General features: G+C 41.3%; 1 protein-coding gene across 1 annotated transcript in view; it reads left to right on the plus strand.

Annotated features, from left to right (window-relative positions):
- The window catches only part of LOC120033165 (zinc finger protein 385B-like), a 97783-nt gene that overhangs the window by 44781 nt on the left and 27463 nt on the right, over positions 1-25539 (plus strand). The window contains exons 2-3 of the mRNA XM_038979449.1: positions 497-639; positions 23021-23131. Of these exons, the coding sequence (XP_038835377.1) occupies positions 497-639; positions 23021-23131 (254 nt within the window). The remainder of the gene's footprint in view (positions 1-496; positions 640-23020; positions 23132-25539) is intronic.

A 25539-nucleotide genomic window follows, 5' to 3' on the forward strand; every position in this document is an offset into this window, starting at 1 on the left:
TTGTTACTCTCTCACGCATCATCACTGAATACTTGGGCTCCCAGGTGGCGCAGCGGTCTAAGGCACTGCATCTCAGTGCTAGAGGCGTCACTACAGACACCATGGTTCAAAGCCAGGCTGTGTCACAACTGGCTGTGATTGGGAGTCCCATAGGGTGGCACACAAGTGGCCCAGCGTTGTCCGGGTTTGGCCAGTGTAGGCTGTCATTGTAAATAAGAATTTGTTTTTAACTGACTTGCCTAGTTAAATAAAGGTTAAATAGAAAATTGAATAAAATACTTATCCACGCTCCATCTCCTCTTCCTCCGTCCTCTTGATGCCGTCTGTAGGAATGAGTTACATGTGTGTGCAAGCACTACTGCAGATATAACCATGGTTTCCTGTGAGTTTGGAAGACATTTACGTATCTAATTTCTCTCTGTCTCTTCCTCCCCTCACTGTCGCTTTGTCTCTCTCTACTGTTGCAAAATTGCGTTCTCTCTCTCTCTTTCTGTAGGAAGTGCCTTCAATAGCAGCTGTCTCCCGGCGTTGGTGCGGACCCCTCCTGTTATGATGCAGTCCACTCTGGATATGAAGTCCTTCATGTCCTTCCCGGTGGAAACCACATCAGCAGTGGGACTCTTCCCCAACTTCAACACAGTGAGTCTCCTGCTATCACTTCCTATCTCGCTGAACTGCTCTGATCTGAATTAATAAGTGATGCTTTAGGCAGGACAATTAAAGCTAAAGTTGGTGATTGGTACATCCATTTTGGGACTTTTAAATGAATACAACCTATATATAAATGGCTCGTAAGCTTGGATCGACTGTCTTACCCCATCACAAATGTATTGTTTTCATGAGCATTTATGTCCACTTGTTCTCATGTTGTCTTTTTGGTCTCATCTCTTTCGCTTCACTCTGTGCTGTGCGCACCTTCCCATTTACTCACAAACTCCAAGCCCCTTACCCTGCCACTCACAACAACAAAGATGAGAGATCACTTCTTCCTTTCTGACAAGCGGTTTTAACTCGCCATTTGCATTTGAGGTTTGGTCCAACAAAATCGGTCATAAGGACACTGAAAGACATTTAGACATTATTTTTTAACCTTTCTAACAATACCCTTTTTATGTCTCAACTCCTCAAACTGCATGCAAAGCAGACACTACTAAAACAGCACTATTAATGAAAATTGATCCTGGAAAATTCATGCTCAGTTTGTCGTGCAGTACCAAGTACAGCTTGTCGTGTGTGACATTATTTTAGCCAAAGACTGTTATACTAACTGTTATACTTTGTTTAGATGATGAAATCAAGTGGCCTCCCTTATTTCTCAGAATGAGAACGAGTTGCCAATTCCTTACATAATTGAAATGTATGCTTTTTGCGCCTATGAAATAACACATATAACACAAATGATAGTCCCACTAAGCCCAAACCAGATGGGATGGCGTATTGCTGCCTCCTCCTCCATGATTTACTGTGGGAAATACACATCATCTATTCACCAACACCATGTCTCACAAAGACAGCGGTTGGAACCAAAAATCTCCAATTTGGACTCCAGACCAAAGGACAAATTTCCACTGGTCTAATGTCCATTGCTCGTGTTTCTTGGCCCCAGCAAGTCTCTTCTTATTATTGGTGTCCTTTAGTAATGGTTTCTTTGCAGAAATTTTGACCATGAAGGACTGATTCACACAGTCTCCTCTGAACAGTTGATATGAATTGTGTCTGTTACTTGAATTTATTTGGGCTGCAATTTCTGAGACTGGTAACTCTAATGAACTTATCCTCTGCAGCAGAGCTAACTCTGGGTCTTCCATTCCTGTGGCGGTCCTCATGAGAGCCAGTTTCATCATTGCGCTTGATGGTTTTTGCGACTGCACAAAGTTCTTTAAATTTTCCGTATTTACTGACCAAATTTTCTGTATTGCACATGACCTTCGTGTCTTAAAGTAATGATGGACTGTCCTTTCTCTTTGATTATTTGAGCTGTTCTTGCCATAATATGGACTTGTTATTTTATAACCATGTCACAACACAACTGATTGGCTCCAGAAGGAATGAGTGTGCAAAGCTGTCATCAAGGCAAAAGGTGGCTATTTGAATTTCAATATAAACTATATTTTGATTTGCTTAACACTTTTTTGGTTACTACATGATTCCATATGTGTTATTTCGTAGTTTTGACGTCTTCAATATTATTCTACATTGTAGAAAATAGTCCAAATAAAGAAAAACCCTTGAATGAGTAGGTGTTCTAAAACCTTTGACCGGTAGTGTAGATCCAAGTTGGCGAAACATGAAATACAAAGATTAGCTGGCTGCGCACTAGTACGTGGGCTTGTGCATGAGAGATTGTTTATGAGATCTGTGTTAATTTTCTGTAATTCCTGCTACCAGAAGTTGGTCATTATTAGTGAATGTGCATGGTTCTGGTTAAATTTGTAACAAAATTGGCATTTTCATAGACAGACTTGAAAGCCAGGTCAGTGATTATTGCAAAAAAGTAGGTTAAACTACTTAGATAAAACAGCTACATTGTTAATGGTTCTTTGTAGATGGCTTATATTTAGGATGTGTATAATTACACAAGCCCTAAATTCATTAGATTACTGCTGACTATTTGAAATGCAGTGTATTTAACCTTTAATTGTACAACAACGCTTATTTTGAGAAAATCGAGATATATATTGTGAATCGTCCATAAGTAAAAAAAAATGTTAAAAAAAAAAAGATCTAGATATAATTTTTAGGACATATCGCCCACCTCTATGTTCCACTCTGTTTCCTTGTTGCAGTTTACTTGTTGCTAAACTTGAGTGTTTGGCTCAAATACCATCACATCCATTTCAACACTGTTAACTTTTCTACCGGCGGAATTTATTGACATATGACATACCCCACACAGCCATAGCACATACACGGCCAAACGACATATACAGTACATACAGTATATACTGAACAAAAATATAAACGCAACCTGCAACAATTTCAAAGATTTTGCTGAGTTACAGTTCATAGAAGGAAATCAGTCAATTGAAATAAATTCATTAGGTCCTAATCTATGGATTTCACTTGACTGGGCAGGGGGCGCAGCCATGTGTCGGCCTGGGAGGGCATAGGCCCACCTACTGGGGAGCCAGGCCTAGCCAATCAGATGATCCTGCAGGTGAAGAGGTCCTGGGCTGGCGTGGTTACACGTGGTCTGCGGTTGTGAGGCTGGTTGGATGTACTGCCAAATTCTCTAAACAACATTGGAGGCGGCACATGGTAGCGATGCCACAGACATCTGTGGCATTGTGTTTGTGTGACAAAAATTCACATTTTAGAGTGGCCTTTTATTGTCCCACGCACAAGGTGCACCTGTGTAATGACCATGCTGTTTAATCAGCTTCTTGTTATGCCACACCTGTCAGGTGGATGGATTATCTTGGCAAAGTGTTCCCTCACTCCACGCTGTGTCTTCTCCACCACTTGCATCTCTGACTGTCCTCCCAAACTGACTTTCATGGTGTGATGTGACAGGGATCTTTAGAGTAGTTAGTGAAAGCCTCGCCAGGGGCCTGTCAACATCTCTCTGTCACAGACACGTGGCTGTGTGCCCAGCTTAGCATGGCTTAGGACGTGTCGTAGCGTTTGCTGTCATTAAATGTGAAGACTGTTATATTATCAAATCAATTCTCTATGTGTAATTATTCCGTGATTAAGTGAATCACGGAATAGTAATTAACTAGGAACTCGGGGCATCACGGGAAAAAGTTGTTATAGAGTTATATTGTTATATTGTTATACAATTTCCTGAATATAACTCTTCAGATATTTTATTATCTTACTGATTATAGTCTTCTATTAATGTATTACCTCATCAATATCATTCCTGAATGTTGCAAACCCTTGTATATCTGCACGAACCCTAGCATCGTAAATCATGAATCAGCCATATACAAATTGGCATAATTATTTATTTACTATGTAACTAATCAATCACAGAATTACATAAACACACACACACAATAGTTATACATTGATTACTGACATGATACACTGAATAGTCCCTAGTGGGCTAAGCCGATATGACTGCTTGGTAGAGAAAGGAAAGGGAAGGGGCGAGCTCAAGAGCAGGAAACTCAGAGTGGACTCCCGTACATACACTACACTCATGGAAATGCTTATACTTTGAACATGAACAACTGCTCATTAGAAAATAAATTGCAATTTACATATTTACAAGTGTATGCCTTTGTTGTCCCTCTCTGCGATCGCCGATCCGTCTGCTGGATAGATTGTCGACAGAAAGTCTCTGGTTAGTCCACCAAGTCTTTCGGAGTTGTAGCTTGTTATAATCGTTCGACGGGTTGTGTTTACTAGACTAAAGTATGTAAACAGGTACAGTCTGTATAATTGGTCTTTTAATTTGTAGATTTCTTAACCATTTCAGCGTGGATGATCTTCACGTTCTCTGGTCTTGTCCTTTGGTAGAGTTGCCAACCATTTCATCATGTAGCGACAGCTTCCATGTTTTCTGGTCTCAATGGTGGATTATTCGGGTCACAGATAGAACTACTTCACACACCGGCAGCAGCGCGGCGTGTTTTGGTCTAATGTAAATTTTGTCAGAAGTAGGTTTTATACTTTTAGTAGAAAAGGGGGCGTTCCATGACGCTGTGTAATGTCTGTGCTCACGGGAGCGTGGCAACTGACTAATCGTAAGTTACTATGAAAAACAATTATGTGTATACTTCTCAATGTGTGTCTCCTGTCTTTCATGAGGTCACCGAATGAAACACATTTTGACATGGTCATTCTTTGCTTCCCCACTGACCGGTTCCACATTCTCAAAAATATAAATATTGTATAATTCTCAAATTTTGGGGATGTAGGAGTTTGTGGGAACAGCTTCTTTGTTCCACTGTGAAATCCTCTCTCCCCATACTGCATGTCCAAACGGGGAGAGGGTCTCTTCAAGGAATTTACAACCTGTCATAAAACTGTGGAGAGATAGAGAAGGGGGGGGGGGGGGGGCGTCATGACAGACGCTTGGCCTGAAGAGCACTCAGAAGGACCTAGAACTGTTTTGTTTCTCAGTGTTTTTGGCACCCAATATTTAATAACATTATTGTCTGGTTGTGAGTTCGTTTTCTGGTTGAGAAGACGTCATATAACCAGTTTACAACCAACTGATCTCTGTTATAACCAGGTAAAGATACCTTTTTCATGATTTCGAAAATTAGAGAAAAAATATGTCATATAACTAGATTACAACCAGATAGACAGCCTTTTCTGGCTGCTAAAAATATGTTAGCAAAACGTCCTTATATGATCAGTATACAACCTGACCATGCGTTATAAAATAAAACAGAGTTGTGGTGGAGTGTAAGAGATACTCCGCTGCCCTGGCATGAGGTCAGCAGTGTCCATGCATCTTTCATGGGAACAGCGAGCAGGCGTCCATAGTTATAATTCGCAGTGGTTACTTGTTTTCCGAGCGAAGAGAATAGGCAGGGCAATAGGTGGCATAGTATTGTGCTCACCCAATCTAGCCCCTGCTCTCTTAACAGAAGGTTTATATCCCATCGATAGGCCTCTATGACTGTGTGTGTGTGTGTGTGTGTGTGTGTGTGTGTGTGTGTGTGTGTGTGTGTGTGTGTGTGTGTGTGTGTGTGTGTGTGTGTGTGTGTGTGCAGGTACTGGGATTAATGTTTAAACACACCAGACTATAACCTATACACATTGATGTGTCTGTTCAGAAAAGTGAAAGCCCTTGATTTTCTGGTTGAACTACTGTATCTCCATTGGTAATCTAAAAAGGCATTTGTGTGTGTGACTGTGTATGTGTGCTTATGTGTGCACACATAAACATACACACACTACTTCCCGTGATGAATAACTAGGCAAGACTTCATTAGAACGATTCCGCGTACCCATTTATCAGGCTGATTCGTGGTGTGTGGCTGGGCATGCTGAAAATTATTTCTACATGATTGCATCATAGCCCCAGAGCAGGTGCGTGCCCTCCATTCTGAGACTGTGTAATCAATACTTGTTGGAAAGCAAACACAGCAGATAATGCCTGCGTTTCAAAGGGTAGCCTTTTCCCAATATAGTGCACTTCCTTTGACTAAAGCTCTTTGGACCGTGATCAAAAGTTGTGCACTAAATAGGGTGCCATTTGGGACGCAGACAATGGGCAGCTAGAGGGCAGCCAGGCCTAAAAAAGGCCCTGATCAAAAATTTTACGGACATGATTCGACTGTATCCAGGGGCTAGGTAAGGCAAGAGGTGCTGACTTGACTGATATTAGTGGATGGACAATAAACAAGGTAATAGACAAACACACTCACACGCACTCCTCCGTAAACAGACAGATACCAAAACAAACAAGCAAGCACTCACAATAGCAAGCCAGCGACAAACCAGCGCGTGTGAGTGACAAGCCTGAACACACCGACACACACATGCGCGCACGCACACACACAAGCACATTCGTGAGTGACTGTTACAAAATACCTCACATGGTGCCATGACTATTGCCACCGCTTGATCAAATGAGTTTTTCTTGTGCATGTGCCGTGTCGGAATATATTTGTCTTGTTCCAAGCATCTGTTACAGTCAGGTTATATTTTGTTTGTGTCTCTCGACGTTTTTGTCACTGTCACTTCACTAACATCCCCTGAAGGTGTGTGTTAGAATGAGCCTATTAGGCTTTAATGGTCTACAACACTGCACCAGCAAGAACCACAGCTTTGCGTGTGTGTGCGTTGCCTGTGCGTGGGCGTGTGTCCATCTGTGTCGTTAGTTTCCTTTTTCTGCTACTGTATGCTACAGCCTGCCTCTTCGTTTGCTGCCCATGTTCTATGCATCCCACAGCACACAACCGCTTTGTTCCCGCGCCAGGATATGTAAACCTGGCGAGCCTCGGCTCTTCATGCCAAGCATTCCTGGCTCCAGACTTGACATTTGCCACACAGGACCTCTCAATGCCTGTTAAATCAACAAACACTGTACCTCGCCACTTGTTTTAAACATTATTTTCTCTCTCTCTTGCTGCTTTGCTCTGCCCAAATTATGAATTATTGCTCCCACACATACCCTTATAAGGTGTTTGAGTTAGAACCAGTGGTGGAAAAAATACCCAATTGACATCACCCAGTAAAATACTACCTGAGTAAAAGCCTAAAAGTATTTGGTTTTACATATACTTAAGTCTCAAAAGTAATTGTAATTACTAAAATATGCTTAACCCTTTGTCGCGTATGATCACGTATTTGTTGCGCGGTCCCTGCAGCGTATGCTCTCAAATATGTGACTGGAACAGTAGCAACAGAATGTACGACGCAACAAACGCGTCTGAACAGCATCTAAATATTGTTTTGTACGAATGGAAAATAAAGGTCTTAAACTTTATTCCTCAATTTGACCTTTTATTATGAAAGCAACAGAACGTAAAAGAAAAATGCGAACTTTATCATCCAAGCATCACACGGAACACATCCACAGTCAAACTCATTCCATAAACTGTAATGAATACTCAGGGAGAAAAAGGTGTAGATTCACGCGTAGAGGGCGGCAGGTGTTTATTTCGCCCTCGCAAAACGCAGGAATCGTGGTCAAAGGCAGGCAATGGTCATACACAGGTAAGGCAAACAGGCAGGTGAATCAAACCTAGGACTGAAGGCTATAACTGGTTCTCACAAACGAGCTAGGAAAAGGCTTAGTTGAGTCAAAACGAACAATACCTTACAAAGGCACAAACAGAATGAACTGAACTAAATAAGGAGCTGATGAGACCAGGTGAGTAACTAACACAGGTGAAATCAATGAACAAAAATGAAAGACAGGGCTATGTTCAAGAACACAAAAGAAACAGAACACAAGGTTGACTTGCTGGACCTCACCCCCGAGGTAGACTGTAGGTGACCAGTTTTAACAGAGACACATGGAAGGACGAGGAGATTTTATATTGACGGGGTAACTGGAGGGGGTACGTGACAGGGTTGATGCGATGGGTTATCTTGAAGGGACCAATGAAGCGAGGACAGAACTTTTTGCAGGGGAGGTGGAGCCGGATGTCTCTGGTAGAGAGCCACACATGCTGTCCGGGGTGAAAGAGTGGCGTAGGTTGGCGGCGTCTGTCGGCAAAGCGTTTCTGGGTATTAGAGGCTTCCTGCAGATGCCGGTGAGCGGTCTCCCATACCCGCTCACTACGCCGAAACCAGTCATCGACAGCTGGGACAGTACCAGGCTTTGCCTCCCAGGGAAACATGGGGGGTTGGTAACCAAGTATACACTGAAACGGAGTAAGGCGGAGGGATGAATGCATGAGTGAGTTCTGAGCGTGTTCGGCCCAGGCCATATACCGACTCCAAAAGTGTGGAGAGGCAGAACATTGTTGGCGGAGGTACTTCCCTATTTCTTGGTTCAGGCATTCCGTCTGCCCGTTGGTATGGGGATGGTACCTGGAGGAGTCTTTTGGCTGGTAAGGACAGTGAGGGGAGCGGCAGTATAACAGAAGTTCCGAATGAACCGGCGATAGTAGTTGGAGAACCCAATGAAACGTTGGAGTTCCTTAACGGTGTTGGGTTTGGTGACTTTGTTCTCATCCATGCTGACCCCTCCAGGTGTCAGTACGAAACCGAGGAAGCTTACCGAGGTTACATGGAAGGTGCTCTTTTCAGTCTTGACATAAAGGTTATGGTCAAGGAGCCGTTGAAGAACCTTTTGCACATACTGTATGTGTTCCTTCAGGGAGTGGGAGTAAATCAGGATGTCCTCAATGTAGATGATGAGAAAGCGGTTGATTATATCCTGGAAAACCTTGTTCATAAAGGATTGGAAGACGGTGGGGGTGTTAGTAAGGCCGTAGGGCATGACCAGGTGTTCGTAGTGCCCAAGTGCGGTGATAAAGGCCGTCCTCCATTCGGCGCCTTCACATATACGGACAAGGTTATATGCACTTCGCAGGTCGAGTTTTGTATAGATGTTGGTGTGGCCCACTTGTTCAAGGGTCACTGGGATCAGAGGAAGAGGGAAACGGTTCTTGACCGTGACGTCATTCAGTGAACGGTACTCAATACATGAACGGAGACCACCGTCCTTTTTTCCAACGAAGAAGAAGCTGGACGCAGCCCTGGAAGAAGAAGGATGAATGAAACCATTTTCGAGTGTTTCAATTTTCGAGTGTTTCATCAATGTAGTTCTCCATTGCCTCATTTTCCGGGATAGATAGGGGGTTAACATGGCCGTTTGGTGGGGACATTCCAGGGAGTAAGTCAATAGCACAATCCCCTGGGCGATGTGGAGGCCTTGATTTTGCTGAAGACATTGCTGTACTGGGCATATTCAGATGGTATGGTGGGTGGCACTGCAGAGGCAGAGTCCTCAATGGTGGTGGCGCTGCAGTGTAGGCTGAGACAATTGGTGAAGCAGATAGAAGAACAGGACACTAGTTCACCTTGTCGCCACGAGATGGCAGGGTCGTGACGACAATGCCAGGGGTTTCCGAGGATGAGTAGCTGTTTGGGGGATGAGAGTTCCATGAGTTGAATGGTTTCGGTGTGGAAGACTTCAATCTGGAGGGTGAGGTTGACTAAGAAAATAAATAAAGAACCTTACATAAACCAGTCTAAATAACAGTTTGCGCTGATAAAAAACAAAACAACTTAGCGACCTAACAGCTAGACTAGTTTACAATGTACCACATCTCTGGTGAGCACAAGAGCCTAATGTAATGTTGTTTATAAAAGAAATGTGTGTCAGCTAAGCTAACAGCAGCTACATTCCTTATGATGGCAGCCATGTTTGTTTATGTTTCACTTGGCGAAAACTCCATAATCTCAGAATGCCATTCACTATGGGACGCAAATAAACAAAGTCAAAGATGGCTGTGCTCATTTCCTGAAAAATATTAACTTAGTTTAGCCACTTTTCAGCATATTACAGATCGTCGATGTACTTGTTAGTGTATACAAGAACCGGAGCACATGACTTGACAAGTCGTTTATAGTTTTTTTGACAAATCATAAAGCAAATAAAAGATTTTCACCTCACAGCTCATCACATCAAATACAAGCCTACTGCCTAGCCTAACCGTAGTGCAAAAGCTAAACAGGGATGAAACCATCTTAGGTGTGTTTGTGAGCGGGGTTAATTTCATTTGTAGGGGGTTTTCAAGTCCATGGGGGGTAGAAATGGGGGAAGGTATCGTGGGGGGATAAGATGCAGGAAATATTACTATGATGGGGGATTTATCAATAAATGGGGGGCAAACACAAGATAAGTTTATACGCCAAATATAATTAAAACCCCTGGAAAGGGGGGGTCTGAGCTGGCAACCCTGAGGTACCAAAGTTACAATCTGATGCCGTGTTCAAAACAACTGGGAACTGGGAAATCTCTGACTTCCGACTTCAGTGCGTATAAGACAACTGGGAACTCGGAGAAAAAACAAGCTCCGACTGGGAAAAATAGTTTGGAACGGTCATCCAACTCGGAATTCCAACTCTGGAACTGGGACCTCTTTCTTGAGCTCCGACTTTCCGACATGAAGATTATTGACATCATGATTTGACCTCGTATTTTTCCAAGTTCACAGTTGTCTTGAAAGCACCATAAGTCAGTCAAGGGAACTATCCCTTGTGATAACTTTGGTCTGACAGACGCTTACATGACAACCAGAATGCATTGTATAATGTCAACAAACATGGCGCCACACATAGCCGGCAAATAGCTTAGCATTAACTCCTCATAATCAGTACAACATTCAGAAAAGTAATATGTGTCTGTTACAATCTATACAAGAATTGGAATGCAAGTTACCAGTACTTGAAAACATTTGAATAAAACAGTAAATACATTATGATCCATACATACATATGGTGTGCTACAGCAAAAACGACAACACAATATACAAACAATAAGCCACTTACTTTGATAGGAACTCACACATGTCCAATGTGTAAGGAAAACAACCATGAAGGTAATGCGGGCGCCAGCCAGAAAATGTGCTGGTGGAAAACATTTGTGCAAGGCCTGTTCTGACTAGAGATGTGCAATGTCTCCATACTTGATCTGTGGAAACACTAGGGAAGTGCTCAGGCTCTCAATGAAGAGAGAATTTTGTCCTCTCTGTAAAGTCTCAAACATAAATTGTCCGCAACAGTGAAATAGGCCACTTCTTATGCAAATTTATTAACCGGTAGGTAGAACACATTTCAAACTGTTTTTAGAAATTAAAACTTGTTAGAAAATAATTTGAAAATGACAAGTTGAAGATAATTAGCAGGCAGCGTGCCTTGGTTTGAGGGCAGCGCGGGTAGCTGTCCTTTTGCTGAACAATGACATTTTGGAACAGTGATAGCAGTCTGACATCACTCGCATGAATAAACTCACGCAGGGGCGACGGTTAAGATATTTGGAACTCACACGTGAAAAGGTTATAGGAAAATTCCACCCCAAAACAATATTTTTTGATTTGTTTCATTAGTCCATTGTTGACTCCCAACATGTTTTGCTTGTCAGAAATCAACGTTTTCCAGACATATAACTTTTAAAATACAGAAATCATCCCCGTTTGGTGCGTTTTGCATCATGTGATTTCTGTATTTCGAAAGTTACATGTCTTTAAAACTTGATCGCTAACAAGCAAAACATTTTGGGACTATGTCAAATGGACTAATGAAACAAATACCAAAAGATCGTTTTGGGGTGGCGTTTTCCTTTAAGTATCAAAAGTAAAAGTATAAATAATTTCAAATTCCACAATCCACAATATAGCAGGGGGTGTAAAGCCATAACATACTCTATATGTTTTTCCAGCAGCATACTATGATCGATAATGTCAAAACAGCTCCCACAATCTTTTTATTATCAATTTCTCTCAGCCAATTATCCATCATTTGTGTAAGTGTCGTGCATATAGAATGCCCTTTCCTATAAGCGTGCTGCAATTCTGTTGTTAATTTATTTACTGTAAAATAACATTATCTGGTCAAACACCATTTTTTCTAAAAGTTTACTAAGAGTTGGTAACAGGCTGATTGGTCGGCTATTTGAGCCAGTAAAGAGTGCTTTACTATTCTTGGGTAGTGGAATTACTTTTTCTTCCCTCCAGGCCTGAGGGCACACACTTTTTTATAAGCTTAGATTGAAAGATGGCAAATAGGAGTGGCAATATCATCCGCTATCATCCTCAGTCATTTTCCATCCAAGTGGTCAGACCTAGGTGACTTGTCAATGTTGACCGACGACAAAAAAATCACCTCTTCCACACTCACTTTAAGGATTTCAAAATTACATTGCTTGTCTTTTATAATTTGGTCAGTTAAACATGGATGTGTAGGTTCGGCGTTTGTTGCTAGCATGTCATGCCTAAATTGGCTAATCTTGCCAATGAAAAAATTTGTAATTGGCAATATCAGTGGGTTTTGTGATGAATGAGCCATCTGATTCAATGAATGATGGAGCTGAGTTTGCCTTTTTGCCCAAGATGACATTTAAGGTGCTCAAAAGCTTTTTACTATCATTCTTTATATAATTTAGCTTTGTTTCATAGTATAGTTTCTTATTTTTGTTCTGTTTAGTCACGATTTCTCAATTTGCAGTAGGTTCGCCAATTGTTTATGCTGCCAGACTTATTTGCCATTCCTTTTGCCTTATCCCTCTCAACCATAAAATGTTTCAATTCCTCTTCAATCCATGCGAATTTAACAGTTTTTACAGTCATTTTCTTAACTTTCCTAATATTTCTTGATAAGTGTGTGAATTGGACTAATGTCCAGTCCTGCTAAGCATTCAAAGTATAACTAGTACTTTTGCGTGTTAAGAAAAATAAATGGACTAAAAAGTACATTATTTTCTTTAGAAATGTAGTGAAGTAAAAGTAAAAGTTGTCAAAAGTATAAATAGTAAAGTACAGAAGCTTAAACTACTTAAGCTAATTTCTCTAAAATGTTGTGCACAAAATTTAGTGAGCATTTCTACTTTGCCAAGATAATCCATCAACCTGACAGGTGTGGCATATCCAGAAGCTGATTAAACAGCATGATCATTACATAGGTGCACCTTGTGCTGGGGACAATAGAAGGCCACTCTAAAATGTGCAGTTTTGTCACACAATACAATGCCACAGATATCTCAAGTTTTGAGGGAGCATACAAATGGCATGCTGACTGCAGGAATGTCCACCAGATCTGTTACCTGAGAATTTAATGTTAATTTCTCTACAATAAGCCGTGATGGGATCATGAGGCCCATTGTCGTGCCATTCATCCTCCGATCATGTTTCAGCATGATCATGCACAGCTCCATGCTGCAGGATCTGTACACAATTCCTGGAAGCTAAAAATGTCCCAGTTCTTCCGTGGCCTGCATACTCACCACACATGTCACCCATTGAACATGTTTGGGATGCTCTGGATTGGCATGTACGACAGCGTGTTCCAGTTCCAGCCAATATCCAGAAACTTCGCACAGCCATTGAAGAGGAGTAGGACAACATTCCACAGGCCACTGATTAACTTTATGTGAAGGAGATGTGTCGCGCTGCATATGGTGGTCACACCAGATACTGACTGCTTTTCTGATCCACGCCCCCGTACCTTTTTTTTAAGGAATCTGTGATCAACAGATGCAAATCTGTATTCCCAGTCATGTGAAATCCATAGATTAGGGCATAATGAATTTATTTCAATTGACTGATTTCTTTATATGAACTGTAACGAAATAAAGTATTATAAATTGTAGCTTGTTGCGTTTATATATTTTTGTTCAGTATAAGTACTGTACAGTCGTGGCCAAAAGTTTTGAGAATGACACAAATATTAATTTCCACAAAGTTCGCTGCTTCAGTGTCTTTAGATATTTTTGTCAGATGTTACTATGGAATACTGAAGTATAATTACAAGCATTTCATAAGTGTCAAAGGCTTTTATTGACAATTACATGAAGTGGATGCAAAGAGTCAATGTTTGCAGTGTTGACCCTTCTTTTTCAAGACCTCTGCAATCTGCCCTGGCATGCTGTCAATTAACTTCTGGGCCACATCCTGACTGATTGCAGCCCATTCTTGCATAATCAATGCTTGGAGTTTGTCAGAATTTGTGGGTTTTTGTTTGTCCACCCTCTTGAGGATTGACCACAAGTTCTCAATGGGATTAAGGTCTGGGGAGTTTCCTGGCCATGGACCCAAAATATCAATGTTTTGATCTCTGAGCCACTTAGTTATCACTTTTGCCTTATGGCAAGGTGCTCCATCATGCTGGAAAAGGCATTGTTTGTCACCAAACTGTTCCTGGATGGTTGGGAGAAGTTGCTCTCAGAGGATGTGTTGGTACCATTCTTTATTCATGGCTGTGTTCTTAGGCAAACTTGTGAGTGAGCCCACTCTCTTGGCTGAGAAGCAACCCCCCTCATTAATGGTCTCAGGATGCTTTACTGTTGGCATGACACAGGACTGATGGTAGTGCTCACCTTGTTTTCTCCGGACAAGCTTTTTTCTGTATGCCCCAAACAATCGGAAAAGGGATTCATCAGAGAAAATTACTTTACCCCAGTCCTCACCAGTCCAATCCCTGTACCTTTTGCAGAATATCAGTCTGTCCCTGATGTTTTTCCTGGAGGGAAGTGGCTTCTTTGCTGCCCTTCTTGACACCAGGCCATCCTCCAAAAGTCTTTGCCTCACTGTGCATGCAGATGCACTCACACCTGCCTGCTGCCATTCCTGAGCAAGCTCTGTACTGGTGGTGCCCCGATCCCGCAGCAGAATCAACTTTACGAGACGGTCCTGGTGCTTGCTGGACTTTCTTGGGCACCCTGAAGCCTTCTTCACAACAATTGAACTGCTCTCCTTGAAGATCTTGATGATCCGATAAATGGTTAATTTAGGTGCAATCTTACTGGCAGCAGTATCCTTGCCTGTGAAGCCCTTTTTGTGCAAAGCAATGATGACGGCACGTGTTTCCTTGCAGGTAACTATGTTTGACAGAGGAAGAACAATGATTCCAAGCACCACCCTCCGTTTGAAGCTTCCAGTCTGTTATTCAAACTCAATCAGCATAGAGTGATCTCCAGCCTTGTCCTCATCAACACTCACACCTGTGTTAATGAGAGAATCACTGACATGATGTCAGCTGGTCCTTTTTTGGCAGGGCTGAAATGCAGTGGAAATATTTTGGGGGGATTCAGTTCATTTGCATGGAAAAGAGGGACTTTGCAATGAATTGCAATTCATCTGATCACTCTTCATAACATTCTGGAGTATATGCAAATTGCCATCATACAAACTGAGGCAGCAGACTTTGTGAAAATGTATATTTGTGTCATTCTCAAAACTTTTGGCCACGACTATACACCACTGGTTATGACTCATAGCCTGAGGGGTGCCTGGGCAGATGAGGCGTGACACACTTTATTATCAAATATACACTCAGTGGCCAGTTTATTAGGTACACCACGTTTACATGCCCCAAAGAAATCAGGCTGTTGTGGAGGAAAAGGGGGGTCCAACCCGGTTCTAGATGGCTGTACCTAATGATTTGGCCACAGTGTAAATAGTTTATTCTATAACCAAACTTATAAACATACTGTGAAGATCACACCTCACCTTCTAAGTCATTGTTCGATTATAAAAACACCTGTTTCTTCCTAGCCGAGGATGATGGGAATAGGTTTTTATTGGCTTTGGTACAGGAGAGGAGAGCTGGATGGGGAACATATCTACTATTGAAGTCTGAAAAACACTGAAACCCTGGATTGTACAGTATCTGGCAATAATAAATCCCTGGATTATGTTCTATATGATGACAAAGTTTAAATTGATCCAATTGAGTAGAGAACAGAATAAGATAATTTGACAAGGATCGACACAGTGCACCCTCCCAATCATCATTTGATAAGGATATATCATCATTGGAATAACATGATTAACATTTTTATTAAGAATAACACCACAACATACTGTGTACATATAACTCATTATTAAGCCATTTAGTGTGGTTTTAAATACTGCATGCATACACACACACACACACACAGCGGTAGTGAGCTAACAGATTGGCATCACTCATGCGTATCGTGAGGGGTAATTATCTTCTTATATGAAGAGTGGCAGCTAAGGTAGAATGAAGAGTAATGAATGTTGTTTTTACACAGGAATAGAAACAATTAGTCACATCCATTAATCCCCACAGCTAGTGTGTGTGTGTGTGTGTGTGTGTGTGTGTGTGTGTGTGTGTGTGTGTGTGTGTGTGTGTGTGTGTGTGTGTGTGTGTGTGTGTGTGTGTGTGTGTGTGTGTGTGTGTGTGTGTGTGTGTGTGTGTGTGTGTGTGTGTGTGTGTGTGTGTGTGTGTGTGTGTGTGTGTGTGTGTGTGAGAGAGAGAGAGAGAGAGTGCAAACTCACAACCATCCGTCCCTTAAGTTAACATTCTCACAAAGCACCATTGCCAAGGCATTTCTGTTTCCATGGCGACAGTACATCTACATCTCAGGAAGGCATTAGCGACGTACTAAGCTAACATATGGAATTGTTTTAAGATGGTCATGCCATGAATCATTTAGCAATTTGATTTAGAATTTTAGGACCCCTTTAAGTATAATATAAATACATAAAATAATTATTTGATAAAATATTGAATTTGGCCTTTACTACTACAGCGCATAGAAATGTATTGAATAACACATTCATAAATGGGAAAAAAAGACAATCATGAATATGGGTTTAGAAGTGTCTGTGCTACAGTTGAAGTCAGAAGTTTACATACACCTTAGCCAAATACATTTAAACTCAGTTTTTCACAATTCCTGACATTTAATCCTAGTAAAAATTCCATGTCTTAGGTCAGTTAAGATCACCACTTTATTTTAAGAATGTCAAATGTCAGAATAAGAGTAGAGAGAATGATTTATTTCAGCTTTTATTTCTTTCATCACATTCCCAGTGGGTCAGAAGTTTACAGACACTCAATTAGTATTTGGTAACATTGCCGTTAAATTGTTTAACTTGGGTCAAACGTTTTGGGTAGCCTTCCACAATAAGTTGGGTGAATTTTGGCCCATTCCTCCTGACAGAGCTGGTGTGAATGAGTCAGGTTTGTAGGACTCCTTGCTTGCACATGCTTTTTCAGTTCTGCCCACAAATGTTCTATGGGATTGAGGTCAGGGCTTTGTGATGGCCACTCCAATACCTTGACTTTGTTGTCCTTAAGCCGTTTTGCCACAACTTTGGAAGTATGCTTGGGGTCAAAATCCATTTGGAAGACCCTTTTGCGAACAGGCTTTAACTTCCTGACTGATTTCTTGAGATGTTGCTTCAATATATCCACATATTTTTCCATCCACATGATGCCATCTATTTTGTGAAGTGCACCAGTCTCTCCTGCAGCAAAGCATCCCCACAACATGATGCTGCCACCCTCGAGCTTCACGGTTGGGATGGGGTTCTTCGGCTTGCAAGTCTCCCCCCTTTTCCTCCAAACATAACGATGGTCATTATGGCCAAACAGTTCTATTTTTGTTTCACCAGACCAGAGGACATTTCTCCAAAAATGTCCCCTTGTGCAGTTGCAAACCGTAGTCTGGCTTTTTAATGGCGGTTTTGGAGCAGTGGCAGCTTCCTTGCTGAGTGGCCTTTCAGGTTATGTTGATATAGGACTCGTTTAACTGTGGATATAGATACTTTTGTACCTGTTTCCTCCAGCATCTTCACAAGGTCCTTTGCTGTTGTTCTGGGATTGATTTGCACTTTTCGCACCAAAGTACGTTCATCTCTAGGAGACAGAATGCGTCTCCTTCCTGAGCAGTATGACGGCTGCATAGTTCCATGGTGTTTTTACTTGCGTACTATTGTTTGTACAGATGAACGTAGTACCTTCAGGCATTTGGAAATTGCTCCCAAGGATGAACCAGACTTGTGGAGGTCTACCATTTTTTTTCTGAGGTCTTGGCTGATTTCATTTGATTTTCCCATGATGTCAATTAAAGAGCCATTGAGTTTAAAGGTAGGCCTTGAAATACATCCACAGGTACACCTCCATCTGACTCAAATTATGTCAATTAGCCTATCAGAAGCTTCTAAAGCCATGACATCACTTTCTGGAATTTTCCAAGCTGTTTAAAGGCACAGTCAACATAGTGTATGTAAACTTCTGACCCACTGGAATTGTGATGCAGTGAATTATAAGTTAAATAATCTGTCTGGAAACAATTGTTGGAAAAATGATATGTCCTAACCGACTTGCCAAAACTATAGTTCGTTAACAAGAAATTTGTGGAGTGGTTGAAAAATGAGTTTTAATGACTCCAACCTAAGTGTATGTAAACTTCCAACTTCAACTGTATATATTTATATATATTTATACTTCTGATACTTCCAGTATCAACGTTTCCGAGCAAACAAAAAAAGGGAGAATAAGTAAACATGTTGAAATAAAAGAACATACTCTTTGCCAGAATTCAGCCAGCCTTCACAAGACCACAACATATGCAAATATGTCCCCTTTGTGCTTTAAACCTCCAGCAGAATAATACAATTCCTGAGTGCATGATATTCAGTTTCACTGGCATATAGTACATTCAATGGATGGTTTTAACAGCAGTAATTTATGCCAGAGATTACTGCAGTTTAAACGTAAACTGCTATCTTGTAGCTACTGTAGGTCTACCCATCAATTCAAGATGGAACTTTGTATCATTCACAACATGTACTGCAAAATTCACCTGAGCTCTGTAGACTGGTTGTCTGACCCTGCTGGGACCCTGTCACTATCTGATCCTGCTAAGACATGATGAGCATAGTGTTGGGTACTGACTGCACTAGAGGGCTGCATTCCCAAGGGATGCCTGCGGGACCTGCGAGTCCCCACAGATATCATTGCGGGCGGTCAGCATTTTTCATGCTGCAGGCAGGTGCGGGTGGTCAGACAGACAACTTTGGGCTGAAAATAGTTTTGTTGTCCAGCAGATTATTTTTGAAACGTTCCTTTTTCTGCTTTGTATGCTTTAGCCTAGCTATTGTATTAAAATCACATATTTTTCGCACTATTCATACACTCAGAATTCCCAGCTTCACCTTCAGTAGCCTCACCTCTCCTAGCTCGGCGTGAGAGTTCAAGTGCGCCTAGTATGTGTGGTCTCATTGAAATAGAGTAAGCTGCCTACATGGGCGGAGAATCACGTGGCAGTTAACCTGAATTGGAAATTAACTTAAATATGATTAGACTGTACTTTACTAGTGTCTGTAAATACATATTGATAATGAAAAGAAGTGGAGGGCGCTCACCCAACGTGAGTCAAAGTGCAATCCAAAAAATGTAATCACCATTGAAAAGGAAAATACACAACGCGCACATAAATGGAGCTACTATGGTGAGTGGAGTGTTGCGCCTTTTCATTTTCAATAAGTATGGATTACGCATTTATTTGTCTCTGCCTGCAAATCGTACTCCTAAAAGGTAGGCTATATCATATAGGACTATGCAAAACGTCACAAGTGTCGCTGTCATCATTCTCGCTGCTTCCAGTTCAGTAGCCATACTTACGAGATTTGGTCCCAATTAAATAGAGTAGGCTATAGACCGAGGTAAAGACCGTTTCAAGTTGGATATTCACGCTTTCAAACCTCAATAGCTTTCAAACCACTTGAGCCACAGACTCCTAAATAGGCCCATGATTAGGCTATAGGTTAGGCTATAGTTTACTACATTGAATAGTAATAGGCCTAAATATATTTCTCCGTCTGAAAATCTTCCCACTCCTAAAGGATAGGCTATGAAAATAGCTCAGAGAAAGTGCAAGTCTCTCCAATTCTGCTCTCTTCAAACTACATCTACACATATTGGCTGATAATACAATGTAAGGGCCATGTGAGAATCTCTGGTATTTTAACCTATTTCTTAAGTTATTTTTGCACATTTGATATTGCCTATAGGGTGCAAAATTCCTGGGAACATGGCAGGCAAGTGAGCTACGTCACATACGCCTAAAATAACATTGCGGGACTGTGGTTGGGTTTGGGACCACCAGTTCTTGCAGTAGGGAGTGGGAGTCCGACAGAAAACCAGCAGGTGCGGGCGGGGGCAGGATGAAGAAATCGGTCGAGTGCAGATCACCACTGTGCACCATGACAGTGAAGCTTGTAATGTTAGAGCTGTTTTTTACTGTGTCAGTGTGAAAAGTAGGGAATTAGCTTGGGAAACTGACAGATCAATAACGTTACATTGACATACTGACTAATATAGCTCACATTGCACTGAAAAAAAACATCAGAATATCAATCTTCGATTGTATGGCTGATGGTTTCATCGTTTGATTCAGGTCTAGTTTGATTGAGGCAAAAAATAATGGTACATCAACTGGCGAAAGCTTGCCAGGTTCATTTACTTCTGAAACATGACAAAACAAAGGCTACAAAACTTTTCCATACAAACAACTGCTGTTAGATAATGATATGAGGTGGTTATTACTACTACTTATCTGACAGATAACTACAGGCTAGAGCTGACCTGGCTGTGGTGGCTACTGTCGTTTTTATTCATTCACCTCAGTCGAAAGGGGATGAAACATTAGATAACGTTACATGTCAGTTACAATACTAGCTCAGCACTGCGAATAAACAATAGTTTCGTTTTTTTCTGTTAAGTTATACAGCAGTTACATTGCCAATTACATCAGTCAACTAAAGAGTAGCTAGAACACACTGAACTATGTTCAACTCTTCCGTGTAGGTCCAGCCAACCTTCCAGAAACGTTGCCTTCACACAGCCTGTCATCCTGCTCTGTGGTGTCCGGTCCGATAAACACTCCAAAAAGAGCCTACCCGACCGCTCGGAGGCGTCCGCATGGTCCTAAAGCACACCGGCGCACATTTTGTATCACATTCCAACTATCAAACTGGGGAACACACAACTTAAAACCTGTCTGGCTCTGGCGTTCCGCCAGCGGAACTCCTCCCACATTCCACTGAAAAGGCAGAGCGCGAAATTCAAAAGATATTTTTTAGAAATATTTAACTTTCACACATTAACAAGTCCAATACAGCAAATGAAAGATACACATCTTGTGAATCCAGTCAACATGTCCGATTTTTAAAATGTTTTACAGCGAAAACACCACATATATTTATGTTAGCTCACCACCAAATACAAAAAAGGACAGACATTTTTCACAGCACAGGTAGCATGCACAAAGCCAACCTAACTAACCAAGAACCAACCAAACTAACCAACAAACAACTTCATCAGATGACAGTCTTATAACATGTTATTCAATAAATCTATGTTTTGTTCGAAAAATGTGCATATTTCAGGTATACATCATAGTTTACATTGCAGCTACAATCAGAAATTGCACCGAAAGCAGACAGAATAATTACAGACACCAACGTCAAATACCTAAATACTCATCATAAAACATTTCTGAAAAATTGATGGTGTACAGCAAATTAAAGACAAACATCTTGTGAATCCAGCCAATATTTCCGATTTTTTAAGTGTTTTATAGCGAAAACACAACATAGCATTATATTAGCTTACTACAATAGCCTACCACACTACCGCATTCATTCATCAAGGCACGTTAGCGATAGCAATAGGCACGTTAGCGATAGTGAATAAACCAGCAAGATATATAATTTTGACTAACCTTGATAAGCTTCATCAGATGACAGTCCTATAACATCAGGTTATACATACACTTATGTTTTGTTCGAAAATGTGCATATTTAGAGCTGAAATCAGTGGTTATACATTGTGCTAACGTTGTGCTAACATAGCATCTTTTTCCCACAACGTCCGGATATTTTTCTGACACTTTTTCTGACACACATATTCTGACCAAATAACTATTCATAAACATAACAAAAAAATACATGTTGTATAGGAAATGATAGATACACTAGTTCTTAATGCAATCGCCGTGTTAGAATTCTAAAAATAACTTCATTACGACATCCAGCTTAGGTATAGCGAGAGAGTACCCAAAAGCTGGGCGCAAACGACTAGTTCACATGTACGACAGATATATGAAATAACATCATAGAATGGGTCCTACTTTTGCTGATCTTCCATCAGAATGTTGTACAAGGGGTCCTTTGTCGGGAACAATCGTTGTTTGGTTTTAGAACGGCCTTTTTCCCTCTCGATTTAGCAAGCACACTTGCCAAGTGGCACGAATCTCTCCATCGTCAACAAACGGAAGAGAACGGAACACGGCAAAACTCCCGAAAAAATTTCAATAATCTGATTAAACTATATTGAAAAAACATACTTTACGATGATATTGTCACATGTATCAAATAAAATCAAAGCCGGAGATATTAGTCGTCCATAACGTCAGCTTATCAGAAGGCAAATCCAGGTCCCTCCTCGCGCTCTCCAGAAAACAGGAAACTGGTGACACGTCATGCCAAGAGCTATGATTCGAGTCCAGATCAAGTTACACACTCAATTTCTTCTCTCACTGCTTGTCGACATCTAGTGGAAGACGTATGAAGTGCATCTAAACTAATAAATATCAAGGACTTTAATAGGCAGCCCCTAGAACAGTGCATCAATTTCAGATTTTCCACTTCCTGTCAGGAAGTTTGCTGCAAAAGGAGTTCTGTTTTACTCACAGATATAATTCAAACGGTTTTAGAAACTAGAGTGTTTTCTATCCAATAGTAATAATAATATGCATATTGTACGAGCAAGAATTGAGTACGAGGCCGTTTAAATTGGGCACGATTTTCCCCCAAAGTGAAAACAGCGCCCTCTGTCCTCAACAGGTTTTAATATAGCTACCTGAAGACAAATGACAATGCACAAAGCTGTGTGAGTGAGAGAGAGAGAGAGAGAAGGGATTCCCATATACTCACATCTGAGTTGAAACGCAGTTGGCAGATGTTGCAGGAAATAACTTGCTTTTGTGTGTGGGGGGGGACATTTCCCACCCGTTCCCAGTCAAAGTTGCGCCCCTGCTCTCACACACACATACTCTCTCTCCTTTTCTCTTTTTCTCCCTTTATTTTTAATCTGATCTCTATGTGCTCTGCTTGTTTTCCAGATGGACCCTGTGCAGAAGGCCGTAATTAATCACACATTTGGAGTCTCCATCGCGCCGAAGAGAAAGCAAGTTATTTCCTGCAACATCTGCCAACTGCGCTTCAACTCAGATGTGAGTATATGGGAATCCCTTCTCTCTCACTCACTCACTCACTCACTCACTCACTCACTCACTCACTCACTCACTCACTCACTCACCTTTGTGCATTGTCATTTGTCTTCAGGTAGCTATATTAAGTTGTGTGTTCCCCAGACAGTCTACTCTAAAGGTTCAGGGAGTACGCTAATGTATGATATCAACACATCTATTTGCCGCCGTCCATATTAGGACAAATGTAAGTTGTCAGTAAGGTCTCTGACTGTCAATCAACTCTATAGGATGTTATGGATGTTTTTTTTTTATGTGTTCTTTAATTAACCTTTATTTAACGAGGCAAGTCAGTTAAGAACAAATTCTTATTTACAATGACGGCCTACCCAAGCCAAACCCTTCTCTAACCCGGACGACGCTGGGCCAACTGTGCGCCGCCCTATGGGACTCCCGATCACGACCGGTTGTGATACAGCCCGGTATCGAACCAGGGTCTGTAGTGATGCCTCTAGCACTGAGATGCAGTGCCTTAGACCGCTGTGCCACTCGGGAGCTAAAAACAGTGGGGTGGACACGGCGATTTTCTATTCGTTAACATACTGCTTGTTGTGTCTCCTGTTTAATGCCTCTTCAATTGACAGCAACTGGGCTCTATTGTCCTCGGTCCAAGTGTTCTCCTCTCTCATTCTCTCGCCAGACAAATGACTGAGGGTGTTTGAGACTGTTGTAGACAGGCAGCGTTCAGGAGAGCTTAAGCGTTGCAGTGTTGAAGTATTGTGGAGTTGACATTCTCTGCCCTGTGTAATTAGGTAGCAGTTATTGACTCTGAAAGGCTCATCAAATAGATGCAGTCAGAGAGAGAGACAGTGACAGAGAGAGTGAGATTGTGTGAAATAAGCCCTACTGTGGAAGAGGAGGGTTCCACTGTCCTCCTCTCATCATGGTCATAAAATCAAACAAACCACAGCACTTTGGGTGAAACAGGACTTGGAACGTTGACTTTTAAGTTTCCTTACCAACTCCTTTGGGACATAATGGAAGTTTCAAGGGAGGGTATCAGGGGAGGTTCTTTCTTGTCAGTGTGTTTCATTGGTTATCCAAGAATCTTCAGTTTCTACTGAACTGTAGTGCTGAACTCTTATTCCTGGACGCGTCAGTGTTTCGGAGCAAGAGTGCTGATCTAGGATCAGTTTTGTATTTTCGATTATGACGAATTAGATTACATGGACATGGGGGGGACCTGATTCTAGATTAGCACTCCTACTCTGAAACGCTTTATGAAAAAGTTGGTTTCTATGTCCCATGGTTACTGTGTGATTGAGAGCATAGCTGATACAATATCAACAACATTGCAGAGGCATTCCACGCCAGACTGCCAAAAATATAATTATGATGTTTTGCGTCTTCCCCAAATTAAATTCATAGAAAGGTCCGGGATTCAATCCGATCAAACTTTGTCAGCAATGTACGTTTTAAAGCCAATGTTCCCGTGTTTGCAGAGACCAAATTCAGTAATTGCTGCAAATGGCAGATTTGGTCACTGATAAGTGCCTAAATTGGAACGTAGTGGCTGTACAGTAACATTCTATACATTCTAACATGACGTCGGAGCCCAGGGTCTCCACTTTACAGCTCTATATACTATTCAACTGACAGCTGTTCTAAACTTGAGCAGCAAGTGCAACAAGAAGATGCCCCCATCCTCACAGCTAATTGGGCTACTTTGGCTAAAAACGTACAGTAAATGTAAAATGCACATTAAACCAACAGTGTAATGTGTCATGTCTGGACTATCATTAAATGTGAAGATGTATTTAAATCAAATCAGTTCTCTAGGTTTAAATATTACATGATTAAACTAATCCGTAAACATTAATTAACTAGGAAGATGGGTCACGACGGGAAAAGGTTTTGAGTTAAAGTTATAATTTCCCGAATATAACTCTAATTAATTAGTCTCCCATTAATGCTTACTAATTGCTACCTTCTATCAGTCTCATCTGAACGTCGTAAAATTATTTGTTATCTGCACAAACCCTAGTTTCAATAATGAATCAGCAACATACAAATTGGTTTAATTATGTATTTACTAACTAACTAAATAATCACAGAAATACATCACAAAAAAAAGTAGATATTGGTTACTTACAATGATAGAAAAGTCACTAGTGAGCTAAGCCGATATGACAGCTTGGTAGACAAAGGGAAGGGGGTGTGGACTGAGAAAGAGCGGGAAAGACAACATGGATTCACTACACACAGTCTATAATTATATTAATATAAATGCTAATCCTTTGCCCATGAACGGCCGCTCATTCGAAAAGAAATTGCAATTTATATTTACACCCGTATCTCGTTGTTTTCTCTGTTGGAATCCTCAATCGTCCTGTAGGGTTCATCAGAGTCTCTGGTTAACTTTAATTGAAGTC

This window comes from Salvelinus namaycush, chromosome 40 (genome assembly GCF_016432855.1).
Source record: "Salvelinus namaycush isolate Seneca chromosome 40, SaNama_1.0, whole genome shotgun sequence".
Classification (NCBI taxonomy): domain Eukaryota; kingdom Metazoa; phylum Chordata; class Actinopteri; order Salmoniformes; family Salmonidae; genus Salvelinus; species Salvelinus namaycush.